The sequence below is a fragment of the Corylus avellana genome, chromosome 8, assembly GCF_965113065.1.
Source record: "Corylus avellana chromosome 8, dhCorAvel1.hap1.2, whole genome shotgun sequence".
Lineage (NCBI taxonomy): Eukaryota > Viridiplantae > Streptophyta > Magnoliopsida > Fagales > Betulaceae > Corylus > Corylus avellana.
In genome coordinates, this window is record NC_142497.1 from 2,530,657 (window position 1) to 2,542,180 (window position 11,524).

General features: G+C 36.4%; 1 protein-coding gene across 1 annotated transcript; it reads right to left on the bottom strand.

Annotated features, from left to right (window-relative positions):
- Positions 1–733: 733 nt before the first annotated feature.
- LOC132163845 (uncharacterized) lies at positions 734–3,224 on the bottom strand. Its single transcript, XM_088519080.1, has 6 exons — positions 2,864–3,224; positions 2,598–2,797; positions 2,282–2,543; positions 1,159–2,240; positions 976–1,092; positions 734–883 (listed from the first exon to the last, which is right to left on the bottom strand). Exons 1-6 carry the CDS (start codon positions 3,222–3,224, stop codon positions 734–736), a joined length of 2,172 nt encoding a protein of 723 aa, XP_088375206.1.
- Between the last annotated feature and the right edge of the window lie 8,300 nt (positions 3,225–11,524).

Genomic DNA, 11,524 nt, shown 5'->3' on the forward strand with positions numbered 1-11,524 from the left:
GACAATTAAGGAACCAATAAGGTTTAAAGGCAAAATTGTGATTTTAAACACTAAACTTTAATTTATCAAACGCTTAATTATATTTTTAAAATTATATTTTTAAATAATGTGTTTTCAAATCACAAACCAAAACGAACCCTAAAATTAGTTGCTATCTCATTATTGCTAGACAAGTATATTCTTTTCTTTTTGGTTTTTTCTTCTCATCTGGAGTATCTACTTTTGATATTGATTTAAATTGCTCACAAGGTTTTGCTTCAGCAGAAAGTCATATATGATCACTTGTTTTAACAATTTAAGATTGAATACACAAGCCACCAAGTGTTTACTTTAATACACAAGCCAAAAAGATGATAAAATGCTAATTAGGGAATAACAATGGAACACACACACGAATTGGATTTCTTCTATCTCTTATTGAGGGTTCTTAATATTTACTATTGTACTCAATTGAGTACTGAATCAGAAATTATAAATTTTGACCCAATAAAGGAAAGTGAGACACTATCAAATTCTTCAGAAACTAGAACTACAATTTCCCATTCCTTATCATTATCAGTAAGTATAAAGTATTGAACCCATGAGGCCACCCTTCTTATGCAAAGTGTTGCAGCTCACTTGAACCAACAGCTTCATTAGGGACCAGCTGACTACAATACAGAAATTGTGTATTATATATATATATATATACAAGACAACGTTGATAACAAAACCAGTTACACCAACCTCAGCTTTATATAGAAGTCTTCTTTGATTTTCCCGGTCCTCGTCCTTGTCCTTGTCTTCCTCTTTTGTTAGTGGTTTTGGCATCAGGAGCAACCTCTGCTAACAGAGCCTCTGCTGCAGCAACATTATCTTTGTTGACAAGATCCTCCAGCTGCGCCTAGAAAGGAAAGATTTATCCCCAAAAAAAAATAAAAACAGTAGCCAATAAAAGAAGTACTCAAAAACATTGAAGAAAACACCAATACAAACCTTCATGAATGACTTCAACTGGGGCAACATAACAAACCGGTAGTCAAACATAGATACCAGCATAGTTTGCCGCATGGAAGCAAGAGTCGTCATGATTATAGCATCAAGTTTACAAAGCTGCAACACTTGACATGGTGAGAGGCCATAAAGGAACAAGAATGGATTAAACAAGCATTAATTTACCTCTTGAGCCAAGCGATTTATCTGCCACTGGATTACCATTTGAATTTCAAAATCTGCTTCTGACTCCTTCATAATACTCCATATGATATCCAACTCAGCAGCACCCTGAGTCTCATCACCATACTTACTCTCAATCTCGAGCTCTTTCCACCGTTTGAACAAGAGGGATACATAATTACCTTGTGATGATATTTGTTCCCTTTTCCTATTTTTATAGGAACATAAAATCGCCACATTCTGCAATGGTTTCTGATATCTTAAATACTTGCCTTTTCTTTCATACATTCGGAGCAAACGGCGAGATTCATCTTCAAGAATCTTGTACAACTCCCTTCCCTGAATTTGGTTAGCTTTTCTCACACTTGTCCATGCCCTTATTTGCTCCTCAATTGTAGGATGTTCCGTCCACAGCCAATCAACCAAAGCATCACTATCTTCAGCAATAATAGTTTTCACTGAACTTCCAATATCTCCTCCCAACAACCAGTCATCCAAACGCAAAGGATCACTTTCACAATCCGCATCACAATCTTTAGCAATTGAAGTTACCACTGCAATTCCACTGTCCGGCTCAACAATTTCTCCTCGCAACAACCGGTCATCGAAAAGGAGAGCTGAGAAGTCGGTGTTGAAAACAATCCTCTCTCGAGGATAGCCCCAAAACCTCTGATCGTCATCCTCCGAAAAGATCGCACCAAGGCAATGCAATGCGCAAGCACTGGCCACTTCTTCCAAGAACTCAAGAACAAGCTTGAGCTCCGGGACCTCCAAAAAGCGTATCAAGTTGAGCGTGTGGCGAAGCCACAGACCATCAATCAACGATTTATGAATCGTATGGTTTTTCAGCAACTTCGTTATCAAGTACTGCAGTTCATACAAATGGCTCCTAGCAAGACATTTGTTACTTCTAAACAATTGCAGTTTCGCACGAATTCTCTCGATGATTTTTGTCCGCTCACTGTCTTCAACAGAAGGCCAATCTGAAGGGTCGGACCAGCTCTTCATGATCTCGGCCGCGTAAATCAATTTCACGGGATTCCAAACGAAGTTTTCGTATATATCATCAACGGCGATTTCGGGAGCTTCATCCGGCATAAGCCATAGAGAACTGTTCGTAGAGTACCTAAATGATTCCAAATATGATCGCTGAAATCTGAATCAAGAACCCTCTCTCCGCAGCAGTAGCATGCCCAAAACCTCCATAGCTTCTTCGCCTTGCTGTAATCAATAGCTTCCGTCAAAACCTCTTTCGCCATTCGCAAATCATTCTTATCTAAATACGCTTTGAGGTCTTCAATTCCGATTCTCAAAAACTCCCTCTTTTTTTCCACACTCATGCTGTCATTCCAGAAGGCCCTGACTCGTGTGAACGTAGCGACATTCGACTTGACTTTCTTGTGCTTCTTGATCGATGTGAAATCCGACGGCCTAGGCACTGCAATCTCCTTCTTTCTCCCTAGCAAAACCTCGAACTCGGCCTTTACCTCCGCCAGGGAATTATCCACTAGGAGCCGTTTCCACTTGTCCCTCCTGTTCCCGCCTCCAAGAACGATGATCTGCCTCTTGGATTTCTTTATCAGCTCCACGAGTTTCTTCCTCATCTTTTGCTGTCGGGAGGCCGAAAACGGGACTTTGCACCCTGGCTCCGTCGGGTTCTCGATCAGCAAAGCCCGCTCGCATTCACGGACCACGGCGTTGTACGAACCGGCGTCGTTTCGGGCCAGTTCAAAGAGCAAGATGGCGTGGAAGAGTGCGAAGGAGATGGAGTTTGGGGACTGGGCTAGAGCTTGGCAGGAGAACTTGACGGAGTAGTTGAGCTGTTCGAGTATGCGGGCGGAAGAGTCGCCGATGAGCGACCCCGTTTTGTAGTGAAGGAGGCATTGCATAATCTGCGGGTGGCGGGAAAGGACGACCTCCACGGCTTTGGTGTGATCCTTACCGCAGGGAAACCCGAGGGCGCTAAGGTATTCTTGGGACGTTGATGGAGAAGCATCATATGGTGGGGGATAGGTGGAGGCCTTGGGTGCAGGGAATGGCGAAGCAGAGGAAGATTTTTTGGGGTCCATTTTCTTAGAGGGAAGTTGAGAGATCTTCTTGATTTAAATTTAGATTACTAATGAACAATTGGCACAAGTCAAGTCTTTTGTGCATTATATTGAGATGATTTCACATCAGCATAGAATTCTATTCGAATAACGAAAGTGAGTATTTTATAAACACCTATCTTTATCTTTTGTTTTTGTTTTGTTTTTTTGTTTTTGAATTTTGAATGTGGATAATGAATAGATTTTGTGTTTTCACAACACTCACTTTTGTTGTTTCACATCCTTTCAAGGAAAGGAACAAAATACTTGTTTTGTGTTAAGTCCTTATAAAATTTATTCTCGAACAAAAAACTTACAAATCCTCTCCAACTGGGAAGGAGTTAGAATTTTATATTTAAAGGGTAATTTTAAGGAGAAAAAAATATCTCACAAATATAATTAACAATTAACTGGATATTCTTCAGTTCAAATAAACTGGCATGGAGAGGATCCTAAGAGGTTGAGAGTACGTAGTTAATTAAGAATATTTAATTTGCTTTATGAGATTGAACTTAGTTAATTAAGAATATTTAATTTGCTTTATGCTTATGGGATTGAATTAATGTTCCGAGTATATAGGTATTACTTTCGATATGTTTGACTAATATATATATCTCAATTGGTTCAGTTAATAAAAGTAGTATCAATCTTAATGTCCTGTATACTTGATTAACAAAAATCATATATAATGAGTGGTGCTGATATATATATATATATATATATATATATGTGTGTGTGTTAAATTCTTGTTTATCTTTTATTTAACTCTTTTTTAAATTGACAATTAGATTTATCGGACCGGGTGCTATATACTAAATAGAGTTGAACGCAAGATAGAAGAGAAGAAATCGATCTCCAAAGTATATCCAAAAAAAAAAAAAACAATCTTAAGTGATAAATATTTGAATCGAGTTAAATCACTTAGATTTTTGAAAAGATTCTATTAAACAATATTATACAAATTAATTTTAAACATTCAAAATAGAAGTGTTACAATATTTGAGTGAGGATAGGACTCTTCAATCATATATATATATATATTTGATATTTGTAATTAATTTAATGAAATTATCTCCTGAAGAAGAGATGAGTTACTAATCAAACTCATATATAACTCAATACTCTTTTTAAGGGAGATAGAAGTCTTAAGCACCCCTATATATATATATAGTTTTCAAGCTTACGTTTTCTTCTCCGAATCAGGGAGTCGTCCAACAATGGAGGAGGTGAAACCGAATGTGATGGATTCAGATGTTTTCAATTATACCCAAGCAGATGAAGATGATCACCCTGTGGATATGAAGCGGTACTATAGGCAGCAATATAGTAGTACTGCTGCTGCATAAAGTATATACTATATGCAGCAGCAGTACTACTATATGCGGCAAATACACATTAGAAATAATCAATCCAAGTATATAGGTATTATGTTGGGCTGTCCAGCCCCTTTTTTTTATTTTTTATTTTTTTAATTGTTCTTGTTTGTAGTTCTTCCTTATATATTAAAAAAATAAAAAATAAAAAGGCTGCTTTGAGACACCCCAAAGGTGGCTGTGGCTCGACCCCAACCTTCGGTGGCCACCCCCAGCAACCTCCAGTGGTGGCTCGGGAATTGAGTTCGAGATTACAACGCACTTTGGTAAACACTTGAATTGCCATCATGTGTCGATACAAGCAAGTCCTCGACTCTGCTGTCTCTCCTTTTCTTTCTCTTGGAACTCCAGTTCTCTCTTTGTTTTCACTTTTACTTTTCTCGCTTCATATTTTCCTGGAATGCTTCTTTGCATCTGGGGGTTTGTTTGGATGCTGAAGAAAATCGATCAAACTATAAGTAAGAGTGGTTTCTCTGTTTGGTTGATGAGAAAATTGAGAAGAGGGAAACAAATTGAGTTTATTTTTCTTTTGACACGAATGCCGATCTGGGTCTACATTATTTCTTTTTAATTCTTGCTTTCATCTGATACATTAAGGTCCCATGTTCTTTATATATATATTAGTTTTAAATTTTTATATATTTAAATTTTTTAAATTATGAATTAATACGTATCATTATTTTATTGACTCTAACATAATACATACACTAACAGAATCAGTCAACTTTTTGATGAAATTTGATAATAGAGAGTAACTTGTTATTTTTTGAACTAGTGATCATTTCCACTTTATGAGGCGTGATTCACAGCTGATTAAGCTACCCATTAGGTATATATATATATATATATTAGTTTTAAATTTTTATATATTTATATTTTTTAAATTATAAATTAATATCTGTCAACTTTTTGATGAAATTTGATAATAGAGAGTAACTTGTTATTTTATTTTATTTTTTGAACTAATGATCACTTCCGCTCTATGATGCGTGATTCATAGCTGATTGAGTTACCCATTAGGACCGGACAAGTAACTTATTATTTATGCATACCCAAGTGATCTCTCAAAACATTTTAATACTACATTCTAGCTTATTGTAAATCACATAAACTAACTATATGGACTCAACTCTATTAAACTTTAGAACTAGAAAAATTAACAAAGACAAAAAGGGAATAACTTCTATAGGGACTTGGCATTTTGTGCATTATATTGAGATGATGACACATCAGCATAGAATAACAAGTGTTTTAGAAACACCATATCTTTATCTTTATCTTTTCTTTTCTTTTTTTTTTCTTTTTTTCTTTTTCTTTTTTTTTAATTTTGAATGTGTATAATGAATAGATTTTTAAGGGAGATAGAATTCTTAAGCACCCCTATACATAGTTTTAGTTTGAATATTGATTTGAATACTGGTTTAAATGATACCAGTGTTGTTTCATTGAGATGAATATAAATAGACTTTATAGGAGATAAGCTATACATTTGAATGAAATTATATCCTAACAAACTATACATTTGAATGAGATAAGCTATATTTGAATTACAAAGAATAACTAATCTAAGAGATAATATTTACAAGATAATGTGATCAGACTTCTTTATCTTCAACAATTCTAACACAGCAAGGATTCTTATATAATGATTTGGCTATACTGTCAACATGCCCCATCAAGTTGATGTGGAGAGAGAAAACCATTAACTTGTCACGAAGTAAAAGAAACCTGGTCAAGCTTTTTGTGAAGATGTTTGAAGGCTGTTGATGTGTGGAAATGTAGAATACCAAGATATCTTTGTTAAAAACCTTTTCTTGAATAAAATGGTAGTCCACCTCTATGTGTTTCGTACGTGCATGATATATGGGGTTAGAGGATAAAGAAAGAGCTCCCAGATTATCAATCCACAAACATGGTGAAAGTGGAAGTGGAATTTGTAATTCCTTGAATAACATACGAAGCCAATGCATTTCTGAAACAGTGAGAGCCATTGACCTGTATTTAGCCTTGGTGCTAGATTTGGCCACTACAGGCTGTTTCTTAGCTACCCAAGAGATGAGACATGGTCCAAGATAAATTCCATAGCCAGTGGTAGATCGTCTATCATCAGGACTACCACCTCAATCTGAATCACAATAACCATTTATTTGCAAGGAACCTTGAGTATAGTGTAATCCAAAATCAAGAGTACCTTTAAGGTAACGTAGAACACGCTTGGCTGCTATAAGGTGAACACTTGTTAGAGAATGGAGGAATTGGCATAATTGGTTGACACTATAAGAGATATCAGGCCGTGTGAGTGTACAATACTGCAAGACACTCACTATATGATGAAATTCAGTTGGATCAAACAGAGGATCCCCAGTGAACTGTGAGAGTTTTCCACTTGAGGCACACAGTGTTGAAGCTGGTTTTGCCCCATGCATCTTGGTCCTTTGAAGTAAATCAGCCATGTATTTAGTTTGCGTTAAGAACAACTCATGACTGGTCCGTGTAGCTTGAATCCTTAGAAAGTAAGATAAGGCTCCCAAATCTTTGACTGCAAATTCACCCTTAAGTTTGGAGATTAAATGTGTAATTGTAGAAGAGGAATTACTGGTTACAAGAATATCATCTACATACACAAGAACAAATACATGAACTGAATTATGACGCAAAGTAAAGAGAGATGTGTCAACAGCTGATCCTACAAACCCAAAATCCACTAACGCTTGAGAAAGTCGCATAAACCAAGCCCTTGGAGCTTGTTTCAAGCTGTAAAGAGACTTGTGAAGCTTGTAGACGTGATTAGGAAAAGTAGAGTTTTCAAAACCCTGAGGTTGTTCCATAAATACCTCATCCTCAAGAAAACCATGTAAAAAGGCATTAGATATGTCCAACTGATGAATAAACCAATTGAAATGTACAGCCAATGCTAAAACCAAGCGTATGGTGGCTGGTTTAATAACAAGGCTAAAAGTTTCATTAAAATCAATCCCTTCTACTTGATCAAATCTCTTGGCAACTAACCTAGCCTTATACCGATCAATGGTACTATCTGATTTTTGTTTGACTTTGAACACCCATTTGTTGTGAACCACCTTTTTATGAAGGTCTAGGACACAACGACCACACTTTATTCTTCAATAAGGCATTGAATTAGGCTTGTATAGCATCCAACCAGCAAGGGTGTATCACGGCCTACTTATAAGTTGTGGGTTCAATGGCTGGAACAATTGATGATAGGGCTTGTAGAGGATATTTTGTTGAGGAGTAGAGGTGGTAGTTGGAAAAAACCTTAGGAGTTAGGGAGTTGGTTTGAGAACGAGTGACCATTCGTGGTTGAGAATGTGGTAGTGTTTCAGTTATGGCATGAGAGTCATTGCAAACATTAGGATGAAAATCTTGAGAGTTGGAGGCCGAAACATGTGGGACGTTTGCTAGAGGGTGGGTGACCAAAGCAAGTGATGAGCAAGGGGCCGTAACATTTGGGAGTTGGGACGTTGGCTGAAGGGTTGGAGGCCGAAACATGTGGGACGTTTGCCGGAGAGTTGGAGGCCGAAACATGTGGGACGTTTGCTAGAGGGTGGGTGACCGAAGCAGGTGATGAACAAGGGGTCGTACCATTTGGGACGTTGGCTGAAGGGTGGGTGACCAAATCAGGTGATGAGCAAGGGGCCGGAACATTTGGGATGTTGGCTGGAGGGAGGGTGACCGAAGAAGGTGATGAGTCATGATTGGTGGCCAAAATAGGAGATAAGGATGAATCTGTTGAGGTGTCATTAGAGATGGATTCAGTTGGAACAATATCTGATAAAGGTAAAGAGTTATTAAAATTTAAAAGAGAAAGAGATGTACCTGAGGAATTTGCAATGCCCAGAGAAGTGTCCACTGCAGGTTGAGTGGAAACAGGTCTCTTGCTATCTAGAAATTGGCCTTCATCAGTACCCTTTTTGACCACTACCATAGCCAATAAAAATACATCTTTTACTCCTATAGTCCATTTATGAGAAAAATATGGCCGAAGTAAGGGGTAGCAGTAACAACCAAAAATTTTAAAAAGAGAATAATCAGGATGTTTCTTGAAAAGCTTGAAGTAAGGCGAGAAGTGATCTAAAACAGGGGTAGGCATTCAATTGATCAAATATACCGCAATTAAGAAAGCATCAACCCAATATGATTTAGGGAGATTAGATTGTGCTAGAAGAGATAAATCTGTTTCAGTAATATGTCTATGTTTTCGTTCAGAGATGCCATTTTGTTCAAAGGTATATGGACACGTCAATTGATGTAAGATTTCATGCGTGTTGGTAAAAGATTTAAAAGCAGTTGAAACATATTCTCCACCATTATCAGTTTGGATTTGCTTTATTTTGCAGGAAAATAGATTCTCAACTAAGCTTTTAAATTTAACAAAGCATGAAAGAACTTCAGATTTTTGATATAAAGGAAACATCCAAGAGAAACGAGAATGATCATCGATAAAAATAACATAGAATTTACAGCCACCAAGTGATAGAATGGGGGAAGTCCATACATTCGAGTGAATTAATTCAAGAAGATGTGTGGAGATCCTCTATGAATCAAAGAAATGTAATTTTTTGCTCTTGGCAACATGACAAGGATGACACAATTGCTTGGATTTAATTGAGCCTGAAATAGGCAACAAAGATTGTTGAAGAAGTTTGTTGACACTAAATTTACTGGGTGTCCAAGATGAGAGTGCCAAACATTAAAAGGTGCTGTGACTCCTAGGAAAGCAGAAAAACAAGACAAAAATGCTGCTGAGGAGAGGAATGCAGCTTTGGACGTGACTTTATTGGAACGTAATTGCTTGAGATAGATAGGGTAAAGACCTGCTTCACTTGGCCCCTGTAGGAGAATTTCCTTGGTCTGCATATCCTTGATGAGAAAATTGAATGCGGTTAGGATAAAATAGCAATTATTATCTCTACAAAATTTTTGTATGGACAATAAATTAGAAGAGGCATTTGGGCAGTGAAGCATATTGTTTAGTTGAAAGTTATTGTAGGAAGTGGAGAAGAGGGAAAAACCAGTGTTTGCTATCTGCAGACCTCCTCCATTGCCTACCATTACTTTATCAATTCCATGGTACGGTTGCTGGCCTGACAGATTTTCAAGATCTAAAGTCACATGATGAGTATGCCCTCTGCATCAACAGCAAAAGCTGAGGGACAAATCTCTGTGCCGTCAACAATACCTAGGAAGTCATTGTGGCCTAAGATAGGAAGAAATTGAGTGGTCCAACCCAAGTAGTTCGTAGGACCCTCAAGTTTTATAGACACAAATTGTGTGATATTAGGGAAAACATATGAAGCGGAAGCAGGGCTAGTAAGCGCCATTGATGATGGATCGAAGAAGTGGGGTTAGCCCAAAAAATGGCTCTGATACCAAGTTTGAATATTGATTTGAATACTAGTTTAAATGATACCAGTGTTGTTTCATTGAGATGAATATAAATAGACTTTACAGGAGATAAACTATACATTTGAATGAGATTATATCCTCACAAACTATACATTTGAATGAGATAAGCTATATTTGAATTACAAAGATCATAACTAATCTAAGAGATAATATTTACAAGATAATGCGATCAGACTTTTTTATCTTCAACAATTCTAACACTGCAAGGATTCTTATCTGATGATGTGGCTATACTGTTAACAGTTTTCAAGCTTACGTTTTCTTCTCCGAATCAGGGAGTCGTCCAACATTAATGGAGGAGGTGAAGCCGAATGTGATGGATTCAGATGTTTTCAATTATACCCAAGCAGATGAAGATGATCACCCTGTGGATATGAAGCGGTACTATAGGCAGCAGTACTATATGCAGCAGCAGTACTACTATATGAAGCAAATATATAATACTCCGGAGAAATAATCAATCCAAGTATATGGCTCCAGATTGACCTGATCATAATCATCAGTTTATAGGAGGAGGAGTGGATAGCAACAGTATTTACGGAAATCATCATGATGGTGACGGTGAGTTGATTTCCGTATATGATTTGGGCGGATGTACGGACTTAAGGATGTAATTTTTATGATTTTTCTTAGCCTTAGGCATTAATTAATTTAATGCCTCTATGTTCTAGCTTTATTTCATTTATGGATTTTCAGTTTTTCTTAAGGGTTGATATATGTAGTATTGTTATATTAATTATAGTCCCGTTATTTCTCCACAATTGTATATATATATATATATTTGGTTTTTGGTTTTTTCTTCTCATCTGGAGTATCTACTTTTGATATTGATTTAAATTGCTCTCAAGGTTTTGCTTCAGCAGAAACTCATATGCGATATTCATTTTGTTCCAACAATTTAAGATTGTACAGTTTCCGGCCACCAAGTGTCATATCATATATATATATATATATATATATATATATATATAACAGTCGAGTTCGGGCTTAAAGAGTGCGTAGAATTGCGACACTGTCTTGCACCCATGTTTTTTTGGGAGTGAACCGGTTCTATTAGAAAGTGCCTAAAATTGTGACATGTGGCGTTTTAAAGAGTGAACAAGTTTTGGGCATTTAAAATGTAGATGTTTTATTTGTAATGCATTTAATTGTTTTAAAGAAGAAAGCAAAATGTTCCCAAATTCTCTATCTCTATATACAAAATTAAAAATTAATTTTTTTTAATTAAAAACATTAAAAAAAAATAACTAACTGAATATTCTAAAGTTCAAATAAACTGGAAAGGATTCTAAGAGGTTGAGAGTAGTTAATTAAGAATGTTAAATTGAACTATTTAATTTGCTTTATGACATTGAATTAATGTTCCGAATAGGTGTTATTTTCGGATTGTTTGACTAATATATCTCAATTGGTTCAGTTAATAAAAGTATCATAATGTCACATGCATATAACACATATATTTGGAATTATATCATCGAATAC

Excerpts from the sequence above, each read along its gene's own strand:
- LOC132163845 (XM_088519080.1), bottom strand. The coding sequence starts at position 3,224 with ATGGACCCCAAAAAATCTTCCTCTGCTTCGCCATTCCCTGCACCCAAG. Across the intron at positions 2,798-2,863 it reads ACTGGCCCGAAACGACGCCG|GGTGCAAAGTCCCGTTTTCG; the intron begins GTTCGTACAACG and ends CGACGGAGCCAG. Across the intron at positions 884-975 it reads AGTTGAAGTCATTCATGAAG|GCGCAGCTGGAGGATCTTGT; the intron begins GTTTGTATTGGT and ends TTTCCTTTCTAG.